The sequence below is a fragment of the Molothrus aeneus genome, chromosome 10 (assembly GCF_037042795.1).
Source record: "Molothrus aeneus isolate 106 chromosome 10, BPBGC_Maene_1.0, whole genome shotgun sequence".
NCBI classification, from domain to species: domain Eukaryota; kingdom Metazoa; phylum Chordata; class Aves; order Passeriformes; family Icteridae; genus Molothrus; species Molothrus aeneus.
Window position 1 is genome coordinate 16875019 of NC_089655.1, and position 25976 is coordinate 16900994.

A 25976-nucleotide genomic window follows, 5' to 3' on the forward strand; every position below is an offset into this window, starting at 1 on the left:
TGGCTTTGAAAGAGCTTCCAAACTCCCTCTCTATGCTGCATCCCAGAAAAGAATAAAACAAAGACAATGTACCAAGTTAGCTCTTCCCCACAGCTACAGCAGGGACGCCAAAAAACTGCCCAAAAGGCTGAACTTGTCACAAAGCTTAGTTTAATTTGACAATCATCATAAGGCATCCATGTAAATGAAAAATTCCCACCAGGGTCACAAACATTCTCCCACTAAATAAAATATGTTAGAACAGAGGCCCGTGATTCCAAAAATGCTAGTGGTTCCTGGTCTCAACCAGGCTGCCACTGCTGGCAGTGGGGTCCAGGAGACGCAGCACCAACAGCGGCAGCTCCGGAAGTGTAAAGTCAGCTTGTACAAATCTCTTTCAATAGAACATCAAATGAAAAGGAAAGAGATTTGTGTAGAAAACATCATTCTCCATCCTTTCTGGGAAAACAAAGCAGAATTTAAAAGATAATCCCATTCAAGGAGCAAAGATCAGAGCTTGGAGTTCTGAAGCCCAAAAATGCTGATGGCCCATTTTTAAAACTAATGAAGCACTACAGAGGCCTGAGTTTATTATTGCTTTATCCCAGTTCAGCCCAGGCTAAGGCTATGGTGAAGTCCAAATTAATTTAAAGCCAGAAAATGAAGATCCAGTAACAGCACCTAAGTCCCCATCCACACATGGGTGTAAACAGATACTTTTGGTGAAGAAAACAAAGCCCTCCCAAATTTCCTCCTCTTCCTGTCTAGGCAGATCCCCATAGCAGGGCTAAAATTTGCCCTGAAGCATAAAACAATTTCTCTCTCACATCTCTGTTAACCAAGTCTTTTCCAAATGTTCTGCTTTTTGTTCATACTATCCTGGTGATGCATCAGCTCAGAGATGCCTTTGAGGTACCCACATGTTTAAAACATGAGGTACCCACATGTTTAAAAGTTTGTGGCACAGAGTCTAAGAACCATCACCTGTACTCTGCAATACCCCAGGACACTTTACCCTTGGCTTCCTGAGACCAAACAGCACAGAGGGAAGACAGTGTCTTCACATCTTACATGGCTGGCCAGTGAAACAGCATGTCAGGAAATGAAATGGCACCTTACTCCCACCATAAGTCAGAAAACAGACTTGGGTAAAGTGGGACTTAAAAGTTTCACATCAAGAAAGATGGTGCTTCCCTCAGATTATAGTATGACAGGGCCACTGTTATTCAGGCAAACATTATTCAAGGCAGTAAAATCTTAGCATGGATATTTTCATGGCTGACCTACAGGCCAAGATATGCTGAGGATCTTAAAAAAATTACAAGTCTTGGTAATTCCTCCAAAAGGAGAGAATAAAAGACACAGAGTGCATCTGATGCATGTGCCACGCATCCTGACACACTAGCAAAGGTTGCAGCTAGACTTGTCAAAACAGTTAAAAAGATTTAGGCATCCAGCTAGTACCAGAATTGATGGCATTTGGGAACCTAATTTTGATTTTGAAAACTCAAGCCTACACATTTCTTTATTGCTTGTCCCATTGAGTGCAAAGGGAAAACTGAGGGTAGGGTTAGCAGAAGGATTTCAAATCCATCATAATGTTTCCCTGTTCTTTTTTATATATTTCTTAATATATATAAAGAGCATCACCATTATTATTATTATTATTTAGCCACCTATGGGCAGGGAGGAACAGGAGCTATTTAAAATTAGTTTCTCATTTAAGCATTAGTCCCCTTCCTCCCAAATCACAATACCTCTGTCACAGGAAGGAGCATAACATGAAAACATGTTTGCTGCCACTAACAATTCCTGAGTCTCTCCTTTGCAGAACTTTAGCCCAAATATTAGGACAATGACAGCTTGACACATACACACTCCCCAGCAACATACATACAGCAAGTAGGACATATTCCACAGCCTCAATGGCCTCAGACAAAAAAAAAGGAAAAATAAGAAGAAAAAGAATACCCTCCCACCAAACAACAAATCTGAAGAAACCATCCAGAAGAGCCTCAGGAAAGGGAACTATCCACTTTCCATGGAGAAGCAACAGCCCAGGAGTCCCTGCCTAGTAAAAACTGAATCAAAATATTCATCACACAGCTGGTGGAGATCTCTGAAACCTGGCAGTATTACACACTGGATACTTGAAGGCACATTTGCTTTGTGTTTTGGGAGAGAAATCCAGTTACAACACACTGCAGCTGCAAGGCTGAGGGAAAGGAGGCAATGCTTGGTTGCTATCTTTCCTCTGTTCCTGTCCCCATTTTCAAGCTTCGTGGCTGGCATGAACTGGTGATCTAAGCAGACACGTTGACATCCCTGAGTGAAATGGCACCATTTGTGGCCTCTGAGACTTTGTCCTCAAGCACCATTGCTGGTGTGTCTGTAGTGACTGCTGTAGTGTCTATGGCAGGAAGTGGATTCAAGCCCTGGGATAAGATCTGCTGGATCGTTTTCCGCAAATTGGGGTGCAGCTGGTTTTGTGTCTGGTAAAAAATTTCTAAGGCAAAAGACTTGAGAGTGCCAGTGCAAAGGTCCTCGTAAAGTGGAATTGTGTACATCCGAGACATCTACAAAAAAAAGGAAAACAAGATAAAAACATTTCAATGAAAGTCAAGAACTTCAGCTCTTCTACAGCTACACTCCAACAGCCCTAAGTAACTTCAGACTGGAGACAGGAAACACATTTCTCCAAAAGACAGATGAGTCTATTCTAAGTCCAATGCAAGGATTTTTATGAATGGTAATAAAAAAACATCTGCTCTCTGAGACTGAGCTACTTCCACAGAAGTATTTTTACAGAACTATTTTTAAAGGCCGAATAAAAGAGGCCACACTGAACACATGCATTAAACTTTTGCTCCAGCACAATAACAACTACTGAAAACAACTCGATGAGCCCTAGCCTTGCTTGAAGTGTAAATATTCAAATAATCACATGATTTAGTAGTGCAAAAACTTGTGGTCTGGAAAAGCCAGGCTGCTGCAAAGCAATACATAAAATGCATGGGGCAGAACTGGGACAAGGGTATTGAGTCAGGCTAGAAAAGCAGAGATTATCTGGAGGCATTTGAAATTACATCTGCCCATTCCTCCCCACCGCTAGCAGGTGAGCCATGCTCAGCCCCTTCGCAACACACCTGGGCTACACTTGGCCAGGAAGCAGAAGTTCCAAGGTCTTTCACGTCGCATGTCTCATGCACATGTCTCATGCACTGAGAGGTGCAGTGAGTTTAATCCAGCAGTTAGTACCTGGTTTTCCAAGAAGCGACGGACTTTGTAAAGGTCTGGGTAATAGTCATTTCGGACTACAATCTGCAACCAGCGGATACGGATTTCTGCATTCATGGAGTCCAGCTGAGAGGAGTAACATTCCGAGAGCTTTTTTATCACCTCTGAAGAGAGCACATACACAGAGAAAGAACTATGACCTATTTTGTCAATTTTGAGGGTCATCAGATAATAACAACTCTCAAATCACAGAATCATAGAATCTGTTGGGCTGAGAAAGACTTGAAGATCTCCTATTCCAATCCCTCTGTGACATGGCCTGGGACATCAACCTGACTTTATGTGAATTATAATGTCAACCAGAGGCAGGGATCTTTAGAATTCAATCAATTATTCCAGGGATAATTTCCTACTATCCTGGAAAGAGCACTCACCATGTGGCAGTGGTGATCCATCCAGCAATCTGTCCAGGAAAAGCACAGTTTGGAACGTTCTCCATTTAGTGAGGTCAACACTGCTGGCAGCAGCAACAGAGTCCAGAGGCTCTGTGGTCCAGAGTTTGAAGAGTGTCTCCACTGGTCTGGTCAGACTGGATCCCTGAGATAAGTCTGGCTCAGCTAACGGAGGTCCTGTAGCATTGAGCCAACGTTCAAACTCCAGTCCTGGAATGAGGAGCACCAAAAGCGTGGAGCAGAGATCTCTGCAGATGGCTTGGCTGCCTCAAAGTTCAGAATTGCTTCTAGCATAGTTAAGGGAGGTTGTAACAACAGCAACCAATAGTTATAGTGACACAACAGTCTTAGCAGCCTCATTGGGATAGCCTAGAGAACGCCTGGAAGAGTGCTCAACAGTACAGTAAGTACAAGAAACACACATACTCTTAAGGCAGCCAGGCTGACAAGTACCTATGTTCAAATTATGCTCTAATATTTGTGTGCCTGCATTCTCTCTCAGAATTTTGAGGAAGACTGACAAATATGGAGAAAACCCATTTTATAGAAAAAATGAGAGATGAGAGGGATGACTAAACTCCTCCTACCCACCAGCAAACCCAAGCAATTTATATTTATTTATGCAACCAATTTTAAAAAAAGTTTCTTCACAAGCAGCAGAGCCTCCTTTCCAGCAGAGCTGCTCCTCTTGACCTTTTACAACCTCTGTACTTTTCTAACCCATGGCAATACTTCCTGTTCCACACCATCTATGCTAAAACTCCTACCTTCTGCATCCCCTGAATATTAGCCAGGCAAAAATTAGCAACTTCTGTGGTTAACTCATTAGCCTACCAGTGGGCCAAATAAAACACAGAACTGCTGAGCTCATGCCGCAGTTTTTGCCACAGAAAACTCTCTCATCTCCACAGGCAGTTTCCTCTCCACAAAGCCTGCAGGCACCCAGTATCCTTAAGAGCTGTACTCTGCTTTAAACTGTCGAATGGGCTCAATAGCTATTCACAGGGATGGACACATGGCAGGATAACATGAGTCTCATTTCTTTAAGAAAGTGAGATAATAAGCACCTGGGTAGGCCACAGACCTTCCACAAATCCACCAAGAGCTATAAATGGGGGATACAAGGGAAAGTGAAACATTCTGGAAGATATTTTATATGCATGGGCAGGATCTTGGGGAAGTTACAGTTCTCAAAGCATGTTTTTTGTTATTAAAATAGACGAAATTTCAATGCGTATTCACCTTTTCCCTGCATTTAAGCATGTGTAAATCTTACAAGCACTGATCATTCTGTCTGCAGAGTGAAGGTGAGTTAATGAGAAAGTTAACCAAGGGACACTCAGCTAATTAATGCCAAAATTGTCAGCAATTTCAGAGGTTCTCATTCCCTAGTGTAGAGGCAATAGCCACAAATTCTGTCAAGAACATCTGGTTGTTGCCAAACTATTTTGTTTGCCTTAGCATTTCCCTGTGCATCCTCCAAGCCAAGCACAAAATTCATCATCCAGGTTTTCTACAGTGTTTACAGTTAACTTAGTAAATCTCCTACCTGCTTTGCTCTCAACACATTGCTCTTTCAGCTCTGGAAAAAAATTCAGGAAGGAATCCAGAAGATCTTGAGCCACAACACTGGTAAATTTATACTTCTCAATGTAGGCCTAAAATAGTAAAACATTCAAATTATGATTAGGAGTAAGACAGCTTCCTTTTGATGTAGAATCACTGCATGCCACAACAATAACAACAACAAAAAAAAAATACAAGCATAAGAGTAGGAACAATTATTTGAAGGTTTTAAAAAACATGAAGAAAAATATTCTCCCTCCTCACCCAGTTAAATAAAGAAACAAGGAAAAAGAGAGTAGCTGCAAATACATTGACAGCTGAGTGTAATTTCATTTTCCTTTTCCAAAACAAGGCAGTAGCTGACACTTTCTTAGAGGTTTTGCAAGTGTGCTTCCAGGCACCAGCCTGCCCCAGTACAATAACCCATACCCTTTGTCACCTTGGGTAAAAAAAATCCAAGTTAACAATTTTTAGTAGTGAATCAAGTCACATCTTTCCAGTCACACACAATCTGTGCTGGAACAGCTTTCTAATTACTTGGAGGACAGAACAAGTGATAACAAATATATACTACTGCTCTGTATCTAGGACCTCATGATCTCAGAATCTGAGAAATCTTGTACAAAGATTCATGTAAGCTGACAGGCCCACAACTTTCCTCCATCTCTGACACACTTGTATTCAACTTTACCCTTAACAATTAGCCACAGTGAAAGAATCTGAGAAAAAAAACCCCAACAACAAAAAAACAACTCTAAATCTCAAGAAAACACATATTTACACTCACTCTTAGGAAGGAGTCAAAGTGTCTGGGGTCACCACAGAGCTGGGACAGGTAGTAAACAAAGCAGTAGCCTTTCTCATAGGTGAAGAGGTTCATTAAATTACTGGGATTTACACCTGAAAGAAGACAACATGATAAGAAACTAATGAGGAGAGTGATTTCCAGCCCTTCTGAGTTATACAGACTCCTTAGAGATCACCAAGCTGAGACATAGTGACTTTAAAAAACTAAGCTTGTTGTCAGTACATTTAAGTTACTGCAGTAAATAAATAGATGCAGTCCAAAGACACAGCCTGAAAAAATAACTTTTTTTTTTAAATCAGTCATTGTAAGGTAGGTAGTAATTCCCAATGGAATAAGTCACTTCAAACTAGAGGTCACTGAAAATAGATCTGGAACTTGAAAACAAATCCTTTTTTTTTTTCTTTTTTCAGTGCCAGGTTCTGGGAATCACCATACCACAAATTTTCAAAGATATCAATAAAAGGTAATCACCACTTGCTCCTTTTTTGAGGCTTCCACACATGCTTTTCTATTTGACTTCAATATAATCTCCACTTGCATTTTAGATTGTTTTAAAAATCATTTAGATAGAAGACAGCTTCACCCACCCAACTATGACCACAGAACTAGAGAACTACCAGTGAAGGAGACAGGTATTTACATCTGGTAAATTTACATCAGCTATTGCATCTGCTCAGGGAATAACCAAACAGCGTCTGCACAGCTCAACTCAGAGCAAGTACCTGTTTATCCGCTTGCTAAATACATACATAGCTCTTACCATGAACACATAAAGAGAGGAACATTGAATAGCAAAGGATTTTATATTATGTTTCCAAATATTTCCATTTAAAATACTTTATTTTACATATCCAGAATTGCAAACCCACACAGCTTTCAAGGCAGTTTTTCACATGCTTTCTACTCAGTAAGTCTGTTCTTACACAGAACAGTATCTATAAAGATGAATTATCCAACCTTGAAAAAAGCTTGAAAGCAAAACTTCCTTACTTGTTTTTAGACTGGTTTACAAACCAATTTTTTTTTTCAAAAAAAGATATGCAAATATTAGTCCTTTTTTTTTTTGTCACTATTCCATAATGGATATAGAGAGGTGTATAATTTTGTGTAGAGCAGCCTCAGCCAAAAGCAATACCTGGCTCCAGTTTAACCTGAAGCTTGCTGACCGGGTTGTCTTCTCCAAGGAGCTTCATCTGTCTGTGGAGAGCATCGAGGCGGAATGCAGTCTCCAAACATGTGAAGGCAGCTCCTACCCCAGAAAGCAGCTTGTTAGTTGTGGGAAAATGATCAGCAAAAGCTGATCTGTGCAGGACTGGCACAGGGACAAACTAAAAGCTGCTGCAAGTGCAAAAGACAGAACAGTGAGACAGAATCACAGTAATGTAATGGCAGAGGAACTTGAGTGCAGAACATCCTTGTAATTAGTAATGGAAGTCAGAGCCCAACCCAGTGTATTTCCTCACTCTGATCATGCATCAGGCTGCACTGGAAACCAAAACAGCATGAAAATGATGCTAAAGTTTACATCCTTCACATCATCTCATCAGTTCTTGCAAGATAAGGAGGGCAGCACTGAAATAAGTATTGTACAGGTAACTTTCAGGGAGCAATCAAGTGCTGCAAAAGCATACTGTCACTGGTAGAATAGTAAACACAATTCCATACTCAGTGCCAAGAATTACTAAGCAAATGTCACCTCTTGAGCGGAAAGAGAAACGAATTGGATTTGGTAATTGTATCCTGTGTATATTTTAAAGCTTTATCTATCATCCTACCTGGTTTTTGCCCTAAGTATTTCACCTTCCTCTCATTAGGACTTTTTACAGCTGTGACTGGGTACGCTCCTCCTTCTCCCTAATTGCAATATAGAGCATTCCATGCTTTCTAACCAAACTAGCTGTATTACACTGCCAAGTCAAGAGATCTTTCCTATGCCCTTGCAGACATTAGAAGCTGCAGAAAATGGATTTTCAGATTCAGAAGATACTTAACAGCCATAACTATTAAAATTTTAGCCTTCTTTGCTGAGTTTTTAACCTGAAGTTAGGGTTTGTTACATAATACAACCTCAGACTCTCAATGTAACACCCGAATCCTACATAGCCAAATGTGAATTGAGAACCAGGGCATATCTGGAAAACAAAGGAACCTGTATGAGCAGAGAAGGAAGTGGACCTGCTTCCCAGGGGAAAGCAAGAACTAGGGTAACTAGTGTTAAGGGCAATTACTTCAAGCTACAGAGAGGAGAATTAAGCAAGATCCAAGAGGAGTGGTAGTCAGTGGACTCAAATTTCCCTAAACAATATCATTGCAAAGATACCTATTTACTATCAACAGAAAAGACTCCAGAAATTATGTCAGAGAGGGTAAGATTTAGATCAAAGGTCTGTCTTGGAAACAAAATAGAATGGAGAAAGAGCTTACTAAAGAATTGCACAGGGAAAGACGTTTTTTAGTTTCCCAGCAAATGCTTCTTGAAACAACCAGTTCTAGAGAATAGAATAAAATCAGCAAGGATTTTGTTCTATGTTGGATGGAACAGACTAAGATGATGAACAGGTTGTTATCTGCTGACCTACTCACATTACTGCCATGCATAATGTGACTTAGGACAGTACTACTCACTGAGAATTACTCAACATAAAACAGCTTTCAAAGATATGTAATATGCATTGTAACATCTCCATAGATGCTCAGAGCACTTCTTTGCCTAAACTTGTCATCAGTTCATGCCCAAAAACAATATACATGAATAAAAACAAATGCTTTCTTCTAAACATTTTTGCTGTCCAGATTTCTAGGAACTTTTCTAAGATTGTTTACATTGGATGCTTGAGAAAATACATGGAACTGGCTTTTAAGAATATAACAGGACAAATTAGAAAAGCATACATTCCCATTATTCAATTCAATAACAAGCCAATTAAACTTAAAAGAAAGAGGACTGGTTTACTACTTATATATTCTAAAGACAGCATCATAAAACTGACCTGTGAAATTCACTGACACAAGCAAAAGCAGGGTTTACAATCCTGCAGGAAATCTCCAGCACATAAACAGCTACATAAATCTGCACTTTTTTTTTAATGCTACTGCCATCATTCTTTTTAACAGTAGGTAGCTACTAACTGATCAGAATTAAAATAACACTTGTTCAGAGGACACTTGTTTCACAATGTAACTTTTATAAGATTTCTTACGTCTTTCTCTGAAGCATCCTCTGGTGATCTTGCTCTGACATACCTGCACCTGCCTGGTACCCAACAGTAGTTCCAAGTCCTCACAGCATTGTGCTAACACACCTCACTCAAAGCCCCTGGTACCATATCTGGTATTGAGCCCACTAAAGCCAAGACAATGTCAAACTCCAAGTATGCAACACGTTCAACACAAACTTTGGGGCTGTGTGTGGGTGTGTGTTCCAGAAATAAAACAAAGCCTAACTGAAAACCAGCTCCCTACAGACTTCTGAGCTTCCAGGGCAAATACTCCGAGCAGCAGCTCAGAGTTATGGTAAGAAGGAGCCCAGGGAGGAGTTTCTGGAGCTGTACCGTAGGTCTCGGTGGTGATGCGGCGCTGCGCGTAGGTGGCCAGGCCCTCGCTCAGCCACATCTCCTCCCACGTGGCGTTGGTGACCGCGTTCCCAAACCAGCTGTGGGCAACTTCATGAATGACGTCAATGATCAAAAACTCATCGCTCTCCAGAATGGAAGAGATGATGAAGGTCAGGCATGGGTTTTCCATGGCAACAATAGGGAAGGAAGGAGGAAGAAAAACAATATCATATCTAAAATTAGGGAGAGAAGAAAGAAGAAAGGACATGAGTAAATTGCAGCTAGAAGACACACAGTAACATTTTCTGTTTTCAGAAGACATAATAACATTTTTCTTTCTTTAGGGAAGACTCTTCTGAGACCCTCTTGTGACTTCAGGAACGAACAAACTTTCTGTACCAGTGGTGCCTAATTCTGATCAGACGATCACAATTTATTTTGTTGGCCAAGGACCTCCTTATGTTTGGATGTAAAGACTTGACAGTCTTTTGATGTCATCAAAAGAAGCATTGTGCTCCCTTCACACACACAAACGCATCACAAGTTGTATATCTGGGAGCCACAAAAACTGTTTACACTATAAACAGTAGTGTAACACAGTATTGAGTCCCCAGAGGCTCCCAGGAAAGAGAGAGGCTAGGAAGCTGTCAATGAAGGAATTGATTTCCTACACATGCAGTGTCATCAAAATAACTTTAATCTGTCTGCTTTGGAACACAACAGTAATATTTATTTTGCTTTCTCAATTTCTTTACCAGTGATCAGCACTGGCACACTGGGCCATGTTCTCAGATTATTTCAAGCAATACTTGTTAAATCAACAACAAGGCGATCTTCCTCCTTACCTTTAGCAAAGAAATATAGGAAACATTTTCTCCCATCCAAAGAGGCAAGTATTCTCTCAAAACCACTCTTTTTAAATATATAGTCAAGCTTTTCAAGAGCTGTTAATGTTGGTTTGGGGGACTTGGACTCTCAATGAGTCTGTACTGAGATTTTCAGTATTCCCAGGCATGCCACAAACAATGCAGAAATAAATGAGATAAATAAAACAACCATACATTTTAAATGATGTCTGGCCCAGTGCTGGACTTACATCACAAAACACTGTAGTATGAAAACTCTCATTCTTCAGGAAAGATCCACTGTTTAGAAACCAACCTCCAGTTCAAAACAGTGGATCTTTCCGCTGCAAACCAGCTAAAACATCTCCAATGCCTCCATGGTCCTTCCTGCCACTTGTGGAGACAAAACTCCAGAGTCTGTTTTCAACTACTACAATGCTGCCAGCTGAAATGCTAGTTTGCCCTGCTATAGGGAGAAAGCATGATCATTTCTCAATACTGTTTTATTTTGTTCCCCTTGCACATTCCCAGGAGACTGATTAAACTCACCTTCCCCATATATAGGGGCCATACAGACTCTCTGCAGCAGTCAACCAGCGTTCCACAATGCCAGAAAGTTTGCTGATGGCTGTTGGCAGCAGGCAAGGCTCTGCCCACACTCTGCTCCTGTCAGAAAACAGAAAACATCAGGTGATACTTCAGCAAACTGAATTATCTCTTAGAAAAAAAAATAGCCTGACTGCTTACCACACTTCCATGTATGGTAATAGAGCAAGGAGACCTCCCATCAGACCTGGGCCCTCCTAGACTAAAGCTCCATAGAACATGGCAAGAGGTAACCAAAAATGCCTTCAACAAGGCAATGAGAAAGCAGCTGTAATGACTTCAGGGAACAGTAGGCAACATTTATGGAAGAGGAACATATCTTTGCCAGTGCGGTGCCATGAATTTCTTTATACCCAACTACACTTCAAACTCTCTCTGTGCTCACAGCTCATGAACCCAACTATTCCCTTTTCAATGACTCAAATCCTTGCTACTTTACAGTATGAAGCACTGTACAGAGACATAAAATGCAGAATGAACTCACTGCAAATCTTACCTTGGACCTATGTCTGCATGTGTGAGGTCTCCAGCCACCAGGGCCACTAGGTAAGCAGGAACTGGATATTCCATGTAAAATTGATATACACCTTCCTCTTCTAGGTAGGAACTTTGGGTGGCACTCATCAACACCTGTATGCCTGCTGGAGCCTGGAAGACCATCATCATACACATCAACTCACCAGATAATCACAGCTGAATGACTGAACCACAGATCTCTGGTTCATTTTCATCTATGCCTGATGATGTGCATTAAAAATCATCATTTACATAACACAAAATGAAATATTTCTGTGAGGTTTTATACCACAATCTGCCCAATCCATGAAAACATACCAACCAAAGATATTACTCCTCCTATATGCCAGCTGCCCCAAAAGCACCCACATATTAAATTATTTCATCTATACAAAATGCAACATTATTTGATGCTGATTTCAAAAGACTTCACGTTTTTTCTTTCAAAAATTGGTATAATACAGTTGAGTATTATCATCATCAATAACCACTATTGGAAGGGGCCAGCCAAATTCTCTCTCATATTTTTATTTCACAATTACCCTTTCAGCATTGAGTACAAGGAAGGCAAGACCCAAGCATGGAAGGCAACTGAGTTACTTTCGGGGCACTACCCTGATTCTGGCCCAAGAACCAGAATTGGACCTAAAAAATTCAGTATTCTTTATAACACTGAATCACAATATTTTTAGCAGATGTAAACTGCTAAAAATACATGATGTAACTACACATTCACAAGTTAACAGCAGCTAAGAGCTCTGTGAGCCATCCACAGGCATCCCTTACCTTGACAGTAGCTGAGTAGGTGCACTTCACTGCAGGGGTGTCGAAGCAGGGGAAGAAGGAGCGGTTACACACTGAGTGTCCCTGTGTGAAGACAAAGGGCTTGGCATTGCCATATGTCAGCTCTGGATCCAGCCACCAGATCTGTTGAAACACAATGGGAAGAAGAGATGAGGGAAGCAGACAACATGACAAGGATGAACTGCCAAAAACAAAACATGAAATCAAGAGGATTGTGGGGGAGAAGCACCACCTCAGCTGTTTAGCTCCCCAGATGAACACCTGGCACAGGGCACATTTCCATCTCTAACAATTCATCTTTCTACTCCGCTTTATTTGCCGGGAATACTCAAAAAAATTCTTACTGTCTGAACACTGAGTGGCGACATGTAACATAGTGACTTCCAGCCACTCACTATTTCTGTTACATCAATTTGCTTGGTTAATAACAAGTCCCTAACAAATATCCACACAATATCCACTCCCTTCTTCTCAAAGGGAATACTCTGGCTATCTCCATGTTTATAATTCAATATGAACAGGAATAGAAGGGGTCAGGTAACATAAGCTGAAAAGAAAAAAAAACCCACAGCCCAAAACAAACCCAAATCCACAAACCAAAAATGCCTGAAGCTGAACAGTGTACACAATATTATCTGTGACCCTGACACTGCCCTCCTGGCTGAAGCATCAAACATTTTGACACTATGCAAAAAAGTCGGTATATGTAAGAAACATCTGGTCAAGGACACTGGAGGCCCCTTTTAACAGAATGGATAAGGAGATTCTGGGTGGTCACAAAGAAAGCACACCACTGAGCTCGTCAATTTTCAGTACCACACAGCAAATAAATCACAAGTCAGACCCTCAGCAAATAATTAGAACACATTAAAAATAATAAGAAAAAGTCCAGTTATTTGCCTTTTAGTCTTTCTGTTTCAAATGTTTGTGCTTTCACGTGCTCCCTGCCTCCAACTTTGAAGTGTAGGAACAATTTTAAATAAGGATTTCCTTGTAATCCTAGAACTCTGGAGCTGAACTCTGATGGAAAATATCAAATATTGTGAAATGTGCAATAAAATTTGAACCACTGGAAGTCTTGGAAACAGTCAAGCGCAAGGAATAAAACTTCTGAGTCTGCTGAATTCTTAGATCAAAGCAACCAATAAATCTGAGATCAGTGAACAGCAGTTAGTGCAAATACTAGCTCAGTTTTAGTCCTCAAGGGAAAGCAACGAAACACAGAAGAGAAGCCTGGGTACTAAGTCTGCTCACGTTTTAACAAAATATTACAACTCTCTCTCCTAGTTAACTTTTGGAAGTTAAAGTTTTCTGTGTCTCCTTCTGTCCTGTAAGGTTACTTTTTGATATCTTCTTCCCTTGCCTTTAGACCTTTTTCCTCAGTTGCCAGTGTGCTCCTCTCCCAAATCATCCACTGCAGCAGGCTCCCCAGGGATCAGTGAAAGGTGAGGACAGGAAACAGAGTCAGCAGCTTTCAGTTATTCCCATGGAGTCTCACACTTCTGCTGCAAATGTTTGGGTTTTTTTAGGAGGAGGGCATTACGAAATTAAAAACCTTTATCTAAAAGTAAAATTAATCTCTTGAAATTTGTTTCAAGATTACCCTCTTCTATTTCAAGCCTGCAGGGCCAGAAACGACTTTCTGAGGAGCCCTGTCTGTTCACACCCATGTGCTGCATTTCAGTGTAGCACTGCCCACAACCCTGGGTCACAGCCCAGGGGCACCTACATAGCTACAGATTTCCACTACATTTCTCATGGATACCTGCTTTTCACAGCAATGAATATAATGTCCGCAATGCCACATTGTGGAACTAGAGACAGCTGTTCCAGAAGGCATTTGGGGACATATGTCTCATTACACACCAATAACTAGGAACTTCCACCCAGAAACACATATTTTACAAAAAAATGAAGGTTCTGTATTTAATACAGGGTAGTAGTTTTCTAATGATCCAGGGAAGAGGCTCAGAAATTAAATTTCAATTTCTGCCCCAATGCCTTTTGAAAACACTCATCTGATCAGTGGCTTTGTGCTTGTATCACAAAGTCTGACTTCCAATCTTATCGCTGGCCCTGCTGAAGAGACTCATCTTCAAAACATTGTTTCCTTTGCTTTTTGAGAGACAGAAGAGGCTAACAAAGAAAACAGAGAGATAAGGCACCACCACACCTAAGTTGCAACACTTGAGTAGGAAGGAAAATGGGCTGACAGACAATGTCTTTACAGCAGAGAGACAAGGGGAAGTTCTCCCTGAGCAGTGCAGGAGGCAAACATAAGCAGGAAGGGAAGGGGAACCAAGAGTTGATTCTTGTTTACAAGAAACTCCATAAATTAAGGACAACTTCTTTTCAACCAGTCCTGCTTTATTTGACATTTGGTTGAAGTTAAGTGAAACACCAGCCCCACAAGCCAAGAGGGAAAACATTTGCAGAGGATGAAGTATTTTTTTCCCCTGTTTTCTAACGTCTGCAGCTACATGGCAAGCCTCTGTCTCTCTTTCCAGACACACTTGGAACAATGATGAAAGTTATCCTGAAACAATATAAATAGATCTGTAATATAAATAGACCAGGCTATGCTGCTGGACAGAGGCAGGGCTATGGGCTGGGGAAAATGAGTATAAGCAGCATCCCAGAAAGGAGTGCAAGGCACAGGGTGCTGCTGGGCAGGTGGTGGAGCATAGGGACAGAGCAGTATTTGGGGCTGTATCATCTACTCCACAGGCAAATCCCTCCTGCACTTCCCCTTGGGAAATACACATGACGTCATCATCATGCTCTTCATTTTTATCTAGCTTTTCATGTATACAGGAAAGCTGTTTCACACATTAAAGCTGTTCTGTGGCGCATTTCAATTAAAAAGACCTGCTGCATGATTCCTCTGCTGAACAAAGGCTTTTGGCAGCCCAGGCTTTCCCCTGCCCACATACTGCAAAGAAGTCCATACTTTATAAGACACCTGCCAAGAGTATAATTTTTATTGACTTAGATCATAATCTTTGCCCAAATCTGGCAAATGACAAAGGCAATTAGCTAAGTCTCTTTTAATTTTAAACCTCTTCATGTTTCTACATGCATTATTGATGAAGGTGGCAGGAAGAGCTGCAAAGCCACAGCTTCTGTTCTAGGCAAACAAGTGGCTCTATCTGATGACAAAGTAAACAAAACACCTGAGATGCAGAGCACGTGACAGAAGCAAGGCACACCTGGGCAGCAAGTCATTCTAATGGGACTGAGGAATCAAGACAAATCTAAGGAATTACAGGGAAGTTTCTAGCACTGCAAAGAGAGCTGTCCTTTCTGCTAAATCCTGAAGATGAGGAAATGTTACAATTTTTTGTACCAGAACCCAGAGGAGGATTTGCATTTAAGGAAAGAAAACAGCACTGCCGCTAAGATGTGCACTGCCAAATCAGAGAAATGACACAGTGGGCAAGAGATAGGTGCAGATTTTTCTCTCTAGGGAAGGAAAAAAGAAAATATCACACAAGAGTATTACCAAGAAGTAAGGAATGAGGGAGAAGAAGGAGATGAAGAACAGGACTATTGTCCCTGATATATCTGATCACTGTGTGCCTTCAGCCCACACCAGGAGAGATACACAATGATTGTGACAGCCTTGCCTCTGATGGAAACTGGTGATGTACTGAGCATATGGTTTCCTAACAGCACAGGGAGCTGGAATGCTCTGTGAAAGGCAGATTTAATCTCTCAGCTGTCTCTCAATGTCCATCAAACAACGAAAGATCCTGGCTTCTTCCTCCACACGAGAAATAATGGGACAGTCAAATAACATGTCCAGATGGCTCAAAGCAAGTCTATCAAGACAACAGGTTTCCAATTTTAAACACTACTATCTCTGCTGCTGATCTTACTGCCAACACATTCACACTGCACTGTAACATGTATTCACTGTTTTATAGGTCCCACAAGTATGATAAAGGTCCCACAGAAAATAAACCCTGACCTAAGGAGCATACACTCCTAGAATGGCCAAAGAAAATAGAACTTTTATAAGAGAGAGGTCTGACACTGTAAATCTGTGCCTCACTGACAGAGAAAGGGGACTGCCAGGATATTTACAAGACCTGAGTATAAACCATTTGACCCTTATACATGTATGGGTTACTCATCCCTGTTAAAGTACAGGGCTGGGCCAAAAAACAGCAATGACAGAGAGCACTACAATAGCTCCAAATCACTTTGGATCCAAACAAAATAGCTCAGCATGCTGAACATGAAGGGCTACAACAGGTGCTACTCAAGGACAAATATTTTGCCAGCCAAAACCTACAACAGAGAGTGAACAAACATGGTAGGATTTATGTCAGTGAGCATGCCTGCTCCTGCTTTCCAGGATCACTTGGGAAGGGCAGTGCATGTCCCCAGTGCTGTGACCATCAATAATCTTGACATGAGCCCTTGCAGCTTCAGTTCAGCTGAAGCAGTACACACTGTTAAAGGTACAATAAAGACTTCAAAGAACAGTATAAAGAATAGGAAGCTCACCTCTGATCCATGGGGAGCAAGACAACAATAGAAGGAATGGAAGAAATGTCCCCACAGCATCCACACAGGACTGCGTGTGGGGCCAAGGAGACAACACATAAATACAAGGTGAGACTAAAGGAACATCACATCAACCCTGAACCTTCCAGTGGTTTTCACATTCCCAAAGCCAGATCAGTATTCCAGTCATACTGAGATCACTTCTCCATAGACTCAGCAGGACAGGCTGCCCCTTTGGCAACAGGGCTGGCAAGACACAGGGGAAAGCACAGGCTGGCCTAAAATAAAACAATTTGTTCAAGAGGAGGAAAGCACGTTATCATGTACTTTGGGAGGTGTGGCTCAGCCAGACTGAGAACGATTGCAGAGCACACAGCAATGCCAAATTAGCTTTAAAGCCTTCTCACCATAAACAAGGCAGAGACTGGACAAAAGAAACAGGTTTCTTCATAAAGCTGGGAAAAAAATAATGAACGGAATCTTCTGAACACACTGTGAGCTACATGGCAGAGTATTGTACAAGGAAATACTAAAGCCAGGAATTCCAAAGGTGAAAAGGAATAATATCCAAGTGGATCTGGACTTTAGAAGTGACAGAATCTTCCTTCATTTTTGCACTTTTAGGGAAGGATTAGAACATTAAAAAGTCACCATATGACCACAGGAAACTTCTGTCAATAAAAGTCTTCATGTGGAACTCACTATTTTGAGTGAGCCAATGTATTAAGACTACCCAGATCATTCCAAGGATGAAATTACTTTTATGATCTTCCAAGTAGTATTAAAATTAGACAGAGAAACACCGAGCAAACACACTCTAATCTGCAAGACTTTCCTATCAAGAGGAAAGGCCTACTATTTACTTCCTGTGGGTTGTGTTGCAAGAAGCTTTTATTATTCAATTCCTGCTCTTGTTAAATACATTGTAAAAGCCAAATAGATCCACACATTTACTGGTTTTGACCAGTGCAACGGCAACACCAAATCAGAGGACTGAGAGACAATTCCTCTAGGCAACATAGATGCAACAAAGTTGCAAGACTCTTATAAAAATACATCTCTTTTGTAAATAGATTCATGAACCACACGATGAAAATCACCTCAGTTTAATTTCCAACCTGAACAGACTGTACAGTAGTAAACAGAACTGATGTTCCAGTGAGAACTTAATATTTTCACTTAAAAAACTTCCTAAAAACACAAGATCTGATAAGCAGCACCTAAAAGGCTGGGAATAAAGTGCTTCTAAATACCAGGGGTTTAAAAGAAATTACAGAATTTACAAAGCATTTCACTGCTGAAGAAAGCTAATCCACAGACATGGAAGCACCTCCATGGCTACATCCTAAGAGGTGTTTTGGGCCATTTCTCATCCCTTTTTTCAGCAGATAACTTGTAGGAACTTCTGGAATCATCCCCGTTCTTCTCAAAGCTCCTGACCATGGCTCATTGGAACACCAGCCTAGCTGTGCAAGGCCTGATTTTGTTAGCAGTTGGCAAAACCCCCAGGGAAACTCCTACACTGTGCATGACATAATTTATCCTGAAGGACTGAGGCGAGGCAGGAGTTTGCAAATTTTCACTCTCCTCGCCAACAACTGCAATGTCCTTAAAGAACGAATAACTTTCAAATTACTATAGCGAGGGGGGATGAATAGCCAAGGGGTCCACGCGATGGGGGAAGACAGGAGGGAAGAGAGGCTGGCCCGCTACGGGCACCGCTGCTGAGTGCGGCAGGGGACGGCGAGGCTGGCAGTGCCGAGAGCCCCTGCGGGCAGGGGACAGATGCTGCTGCCCGGCGGGCTGGAGCTGCCAGGCCATGGGGCCAGGGATAGGACCGGAGAGGCTGGCACTGACACACATCCCGCCGCCTTCGCTGAGGAGCCGGGGCGCTTCCCCGACGGTCACTTAGAACAGAACAGGACCAAAGATGCGCGGGCGGCACAGGAGGGCTCTGCCAGCCGCCCCGGGACCCGGTTTCCTACGTTACCAACCCCCACCCAGTACTCACGGCGGGACCGTCGGCCGTGGTGTAGCGGACGATGATCTGGAAGGGCTGGTGCGGCTGGAGGGCGGCGGGCAGGGAGACGGTGAGGGACGAGCCGTAGTCGGTGAAGGGGTCCACCCTGAAGCCGAGCGGGCAGGCGGAGCAGGGCGGCTGGGCGAAGAGGGGCAGCGGCGGCGGCGGCTCGGCGGCGGCGGGCGGGGGGCCGGCGGGCGGGTCCCCCGGGGGGCCGGCGGGGGGCAGCGGTCCGGCGGCGATGCAGGGCGCCGAGAGGAAGGTGGCGGTGGCGGGCGGGCTGGCGGCGCAGGGCGGCGCGCAGGGCGGCGGCGGCGGCGGGCAGGGCGGCGGGGGCGGCGGGGCCGGAGCGGCGGCAGCCTCGGCGGGCGAGAAGGCGAAGGCGCAGGGCGCTTCCCCGGCCGCGGCACGGCGGAAAGCGGCCGAGAGGACGCGCAGCGCCGGGTGCACGTCCAGCACCAGGGCGCGGGGCTGCGGGCGCAGCGCGCAGAGCTCCAGCACCAGGCAGCCCGCCAGCGCCCGCGCCTCGGGCCGCAGCTCCAGCCCGAGGTGCAGGTGCCTCAGGCTGAAGAGCTGCGAGCTGGACGCCGACGCCACGTCCGGCGGCGGCTCGGGAGGCGGCGGCGGGGCCGGCGGCGCCTCCGGCCCGGCCGCGGAGCCCTTGCGGCAACAGCACAGGCCGGGCGGCCGCGGAGCCGGAGCCGCCATGGAGCGGCGGCGGAGGAGGAGGAGGAGGAGGAGGCGGCGGCGGAGGCGGCGGCTGCTATGTGAAATCCATGGGCGGGCGGGGAGGAGGGAGGCCCCGGCGGCCGGAGCGGCCGGGGCGGGGAGGGGGAGGCGGAAAGGACCGGCCGAGGGAGCGCAGGGCCCGGGCCCGGACAGCAGCGGCGGGCGCGGCCGCCGGGGGGCGCCGCGGGGGCGCCGAGGGGCGCTCGAGGGCGGCCCCGCCCCTCCCGCTGCGCGCGCACCCGGCCCGCCCCACGGCGCCTCAGCCCGGCCCGGGCACGGCCGGACACGGGGCGGGCCCTGGGACAGCCCCGGACGCCGGCACCGCTGCCGGAGGGCAGCGGTCGCTCGTTCATTCCCTCATTCCCTCACAAGGTGTGGGTATCCGCGCGTGCCGCCCGCCCTGCGCGCCAGCGGCTCTGTCCAGCCGTGGCCCTTTCGCAGGGCAGCTTTAAGCGGCCCACGCTGAGTTTCCCTCCTCTCGCCTAGCCCAGCCCCGGGGCCTGGCCCGGACACACCGATTCCAGCCCTCCTGCTCTGGGCACGGCCATTGGCCACAACAGCCCGCTCGGATCACTGCTGTGCCCTCACAGCCAGCTCTGTCCCTCTGAATGCCTCGCTTTCCGTCCCCAGCTGCACCACAAACACCCCCAAAGCCTCCACCCCACGGCTCCCAGCAGAGCTGATTCTTGCACCCTCATCCTAGCGCTTACTAGTTTGGCTTCCTCACTCCTCCTGGTCACACCCCCACATCGGGCTCACAGCTAACCCTAAATAACCTCTCTTCTCCCTGCATCCCCCCACACCTGTTTTTTCATTCGCTCCTCTCCCAGCTGCACTGCCCGTGGTTTCCTGCCTGCAACTCTCACTGCAAACTGGCCCTAGAGCCCAGGTGAGACATAATGTATTTTATCTTCCTCAGAACTCTGGGTAATCAATCACACACCTTCTACTGCTGCCTTCCGAAATGGGAAAGGGCAGAAATCACGAAGTTATCAGCTTTGTACAAGCACTTGTTTCTCTGCGTGGCAACAGCAGGAGTCAGCAAAAGCTGGAAGGAAGGAGGTGTGTGCAAGTAACTGTGATTGCACTCCCACCAGCCCAAGAGAAGCGCAGTCTCTGCCCCGTGTAATGACACTTCTGTAAGTTATTTTCACTCTAATTTTCACTGTTATGCTTTGCCTACCTCACTGCCTGATGAGGCTTCAAGGCACATATTTTGGACAAGACAGGAACATTTCTCACATGGTTGTGGGTTTAATGAATCCATAGTGGTACATTCTGAAAGCCTCCCAAGCCTTACACTAACAACTGCAGCATCTGCACCAAATTCCAGCTCAGTTTCCACTGTATCATCACACCAGAGGCACAAACTGTGGCCTCAGCACATTGTGGCTGCAGTTACTGGTTCAGCCAAGGGTTAAACAAATCACTATATCACCCTCCACCGACCTGAATCTAAAGAAAACCTTTGTGTAATCACTTATATATAGTAAAACATATGCTACAGTTGCAGTAAAAAATAACAAGATAGCACTCAGACTCTTTGGTTGCTGCATACAGCACCCTGCACTTTCTCAGCATTCTTTTCAAGCACCTTCAAAAAGAAATTTTGCCTTTAAAATAAATCCCCTTGTAATTAAGAAAAACATTTTTCCTGCCATTTTTGCTGTCCATGTCCTCCTTTAATAAATCAAATATCCTGCTTTTATTCTTCTGACACCTTCTCACACTTGTACCAGTTGCCTTTTGAAAAATATTCAGCTCCCTCCAATTTTGTTTCCAGTGATGCACTAAGCCTGTTTGACATGGCTTTCATCTAGAGGTGGTGGGCAAAGCACAGCCCCAGCAACCTCAGGATCTGACCCTGCACAACCTTCACCACAGATAAGGGTGAAATGTCCTCAGGTGTTCAAGCCAGGACAACTTTAGGGCCTGATTACACCAATCTAACTGCACTTTAACTCCACAGTACTTTCAGAAGAATCCTACCTGTGCTTGTTTTCCCAAGTCACCATTACACACAACGGAGCTCTGCTTTTGTGGAGATAGCTACACATGGGAAGTGGGGAATAAATACCTTGATTTGCTTTGCTTTTGTAGCTTCTGCTTTCCCTATTAAACTGTCTTGATCTCAACTCCCAAGTTTTCTTGCTTTCACCCTTTCAATTCTCTCCCCCATCCCACAGGAATGTGTGGGGCTTAGTTGCCAGCTGATATTAAACCAGAACAGAAGCATGTGCTATCTCCATGCTATTTTGGGTAGGATCTCTTTAAAAAAAGTCTCTGTCTCAATCCCAGTCTCTTATTCTATTCCTCATAGGATGAAGTCTTCTCTGGATATCATACTATAAATTCTAAAGCAGAATCCAACTCCTGAACATTCCAATCATCAACCTCCTGCAGAATGCTCCGACAATACAGATATTTCAGTCAGATTTGTAAATATTAATGTGTCTTCCTTCCACTTCAGTGACAGGGCCCTTTGCCAAGCTTCAGCTTGCTGCTGTGGTTCAGGATGAAAGTCAGTAAAAAAATTACAGCTCCCCCTGTGAGCAGCAGTACTTCAGTACAGCTGTGAGACAAGTGCCAAATGAAGCGCAGAAGTGATCACAACAGAAAGAACATTTCCTTCTGTCAGGCTCTGTCTTTAATTCCAAAGTAACAGTGCTGCAGCCAAGGCTTAACAAAATGGTTGAGCTAATCCCCGCTATTCACAGGTGACTGTTCACCTGCTCATCACAGACCCTTGTCTGACACCTTGCTGAGCTGTTTCAGCTGGCCAAAGCTGCAGCAAAGACTCAGCTCTTTAGGAGAGTGTAGCTGGGAACAGCAGTTTGGGGCAGATGGCTGAGCAGCGCCCTCTCACACCTATACTACTGTTACAGCCAGCACCTACTGAAAAGAGCAGCCTCACTTCACCTCCCTTCCTGTGGGTGGTGCCTTCCTGTCTCCTCCTTTGTACAGCTTTCCTGCTTTCAGCAACTTAGCTTTCTGAACTGGACCACACAAGAGCCACTGCTGGCATCGGGAAGGGAAGAGGAAGTCCCAGCCTGGAAGAAGAAGGAGGATAAGATCAGGATGGCTCCCCTTTTGCCTAGACTGCCATTAGCTCAGCCTTAGCTGCCAAGTGAAGCCACACACTGACCCCAGCAGCACACAGAACCAGGTACATTAGCCCATTTCCTTCAAGGCAAATACTGAAGTCCATGGCCTGTGAGCAGGGTAAGGTCTGTGCTAGTTAATTCTTGCTTTGGACAAGAGTTAAGAACAACCACAACAATGTTTTTTGTGCTGCTTCAAGCTACAGTGCAAGCTCTGTTAATGCCACAATTTGCCTGTGGTACTGGTAGGTAGAAATGCTTCTTTCTGTGACTCTGCAGTTATGTCACTCTATAAACAATAGTGCTTTCAGGTAAAGAAAATGGAAAATCTGAGCCTAAGAAGGTCTTCCACCTGACCTCAGCCCTTCTACTTGGCTTGAATACTTGCACTATAAATTATTACTCCCTGTACTACTCAACATACCTGTATTGCAAGCTACCCCCATGCTGGAGGGCACAAAAATCACCCACTACACTTTTAAAGAAACACCTTTACTCTGAAGGAAGAAAGATCAGACCATGATACATGACAAGAGGGGAAAAAAACCCAAAAGCCTGCAAACCTGCTTCCCAAGGCTCAAAAAGGTGCAAAGTTCTTTATGTGCCCAAAAAAAACCACTTAAGCCAATAAAATTTACAAAACCCAAAATAGTTTTATTTACTTTTCAGATTTCTGCCTCAATGAGACATTTTGCAAACATGCTAAGGCTACAAAATGTCCAAGTTGACAAAGACATGCAACGCTGACCATTCAATAAGTCACAGCTATCACAGGAACAACTGTGTCCCCCGGGCCACAGGTCCCAAAAACAGGGATGGTGTACAGTGATCATGGCAACGCACTACACAGGACCCAGTAACCTGAGGTAGGTCATTTACAGTAAGAAAACCATGTCCTACACCAGTGTTACATCCTGATCAACAGGAACCCCTCTAAGGTTCCAGAAGACGTGGGGTCGAGGACTGCTTCCTTAACAAGTGTGCAAGAAAGAAACAGGAAATATCCATGTTGATTAATCTTAGTTTAAGTGAGTAGAACAAAGTTAGTGTTACCCATGCCAGTGAAAGCCAACCTAAACCTCTGAGGAGTGTTAGCAGCTTCAAGATAAAGAGTCAGTCAGCTGAAGCAACTCTGAAAAGGCTTTCCTGCTAGCATACAGGGTACAATTGGAACCTTATGATTAATTTGTTACAGATCATTCCACAAACAGTAAGATTTTGGTTGTGTTAGATCAGCGAAGCAGGAAGAGCTTGGGCTTGCTTGCATTAAAATAAACTCTGCTGATACAGTAAGAAATACTGTGTCAGGACACTGAGAAAATACAAGGCCTTAATGTGACCCAGGAGTGGTTCTCCATTCAGATCACTAAAAACCCTGCTTTGGAAAAGCATCATGGGAAGCAGCAGCCGCTGCTGTGGTGAACATTAGCGATGGCCCAACCAGCTCTGATAAATTACAATGCAATAGTTACACCACAGAGCTCTTCTCTGCTGCGCTAGACAAAGATGTGACAATAAAGGACACTATTGCAAAGCTTCACTTCCACTCAGACACGCAGAAAATCCAGCACTAGGAAAAGACGAACTGTAAAAGACAAAACGTTGTCTGATACAGCCCGATAAAGCCAGATCTCTGGTACCATAAACTGTACAAAAATGATAGAAAAGAATATGCACTGTTATTAATACAGTGCTTATTTTAATATAAAATAAACAGCTTACATTTCCACTGTAAATATAGGCTATATACAGAATTATGTATAGATATAGCTACATGTATAAAGCTTCATTATAGGCCTCTGATACATTTATAACTATGGCTCCCTGAGCCATTTGTAGAGTGCATTTAATAACAAAAAATTAGTAGTATGGAATAAATACATAATAAAAACATGACTTCTTCTGACATGGTTCTAAAAACTCTCTGGCTTGACACATTGTGCTAGAAATTAAAAGATGAAAAGACAATCTGCGAGGAGGAGGAAGAGCTGGCCTGCCACAGGCAGGGAGCGTAGCTCTCCAAAATTAAAGTGACTTTGCCCTGAATTTCAGCCCTTGACAGCAACCTTGTTCTCTGCAGCAGCAAACATAGCATAGAAGCGCGAGTTCTCATTGGCCAGAAGGGCAGTCGGGGTGTCGAATTCCACTACCTGAAACCAAACAAGGCAGGTAAAGTATGTCAGTAAAATTCAGCAGAGCATTGACTTCTACCCCTTGGACTTGTGATGGCAAAGAGTGGAAAACACAACATTCATCTTTAGGTGAGACACCAGGCAATGAAGTAATTGTATTTAAGGATACTGTAACCTGCAATGCTTCCAACTGGCTCAAAAACTGAAACTAGCCCAAAGGAAGCAACCTCTGGTGGTTCTGACAGAGGCAGATGCTATGGGCTTTTGCCTTCTCTACCTTTAAGAGCCTTGCCCAATGTTATTGCATTTAACTATTTATGACTCCCAAATGGAAGCCTGAAAAATAGGCAAAGTATCTGCCATTAGGTATGCTTGATGGCACAGGGCTTTATGAAAGTAATGGGAAACTGCCACTGAGCCCCAGCAGAGATGTTTATGTTATTACCCATCTCAGAATTAACCTACAAAGGAAGCCTCAAAGAGTTTTAAAGACAGACTGTTATTCTATGGTACTTTCTTGGTGTGAAAAAAAAATTTTGCCATCTTGGATCTTGTCCCAGGCAGCAACTGATTCTACTGGTCTATTATTACCAAGGATATGAATGAACACAGAGGATTTTCTGCCCTGCAGTGCAGCTGTTCACTCAGTTCAGTTTGCACACACAGCACCAGCAGACCGGGGGCAGACACCTCCCCGCTCACCTGTCCCTGTGTTAGCACCATGATCCGGTCACAGCCCAGCACCGTGTGCAGGCGGTGAGCAATTGTTAGCATAGTGCAGTCTGCAAATGCCTCTCTGATGGTCTCCTGGATCAGCAAGTCTGTCTCTGTGTCCATAGCAGCTGTTGCTTCATCCAGGATCAGTATCTGAAAGCAGCACAGAATGCTGGTTGTTACCCATGGTCACACCTTCCCTCCCTCAATATAAAAATACATGGGTGGGCAGAATGGTCACAGCCAAGTGTTGTCACAACTGGCAATACTTACAGAGCTGTGGGTACAAACACAGGTTTTACAGTACCCTTTCAGTTTCCTCTATGTAATTGCCTTCAACAAAGCCTATGGATGACACATTTTATTGTCACATCTTAGAGCTACATGTGGGTTATGACCTG

General features: G+C 44.1%; 1 protein-coding gene across 4 annotated transcripts in view; it reads right to left on the bottom strand.

The window, feature by feature from the left end:
* Positions 1–133: 133 nt before the first annotated feature.
* The window catches only part of ABCC5 (ATP binding cassette subfamily C member 5), a 67617-nt gene continuing 41774 nt past the window's right edge, over positions 134–25976 (bottom strand). For 2 of the 4 annotated variants that reach the window (XM_066557039.1, XM_066557040.1), the window contains 2 exons: positions 25564–25728; positions 23363–24879 (listed from right to left, as the gene is read on the bottom strand). In XM_066557039.1, coding sequence (XP_066413136.1) covers positions 24778–24879; positions 25564–25728 — 267 coding nt within the window. In that variant the 3' untranslated portion in view covers positions 23363–24777. Of the gene's footprint in view, positions 2556–3237; positions 3381–3650; positions 3879–5217; positions 5327–6021; positions 6135–7177; positions 7292–9593; positions 9830–10990; positions 11108–11543; positions 11696–12349; positions 12491–18890; positions 19608–23362; positions 24880–25563; positions 25729–25976 lie in introns of those variants that run through there. The other 2 variants (XM_066557043.1, XM_066557041.1) reach the window with 2 other exon arrangements.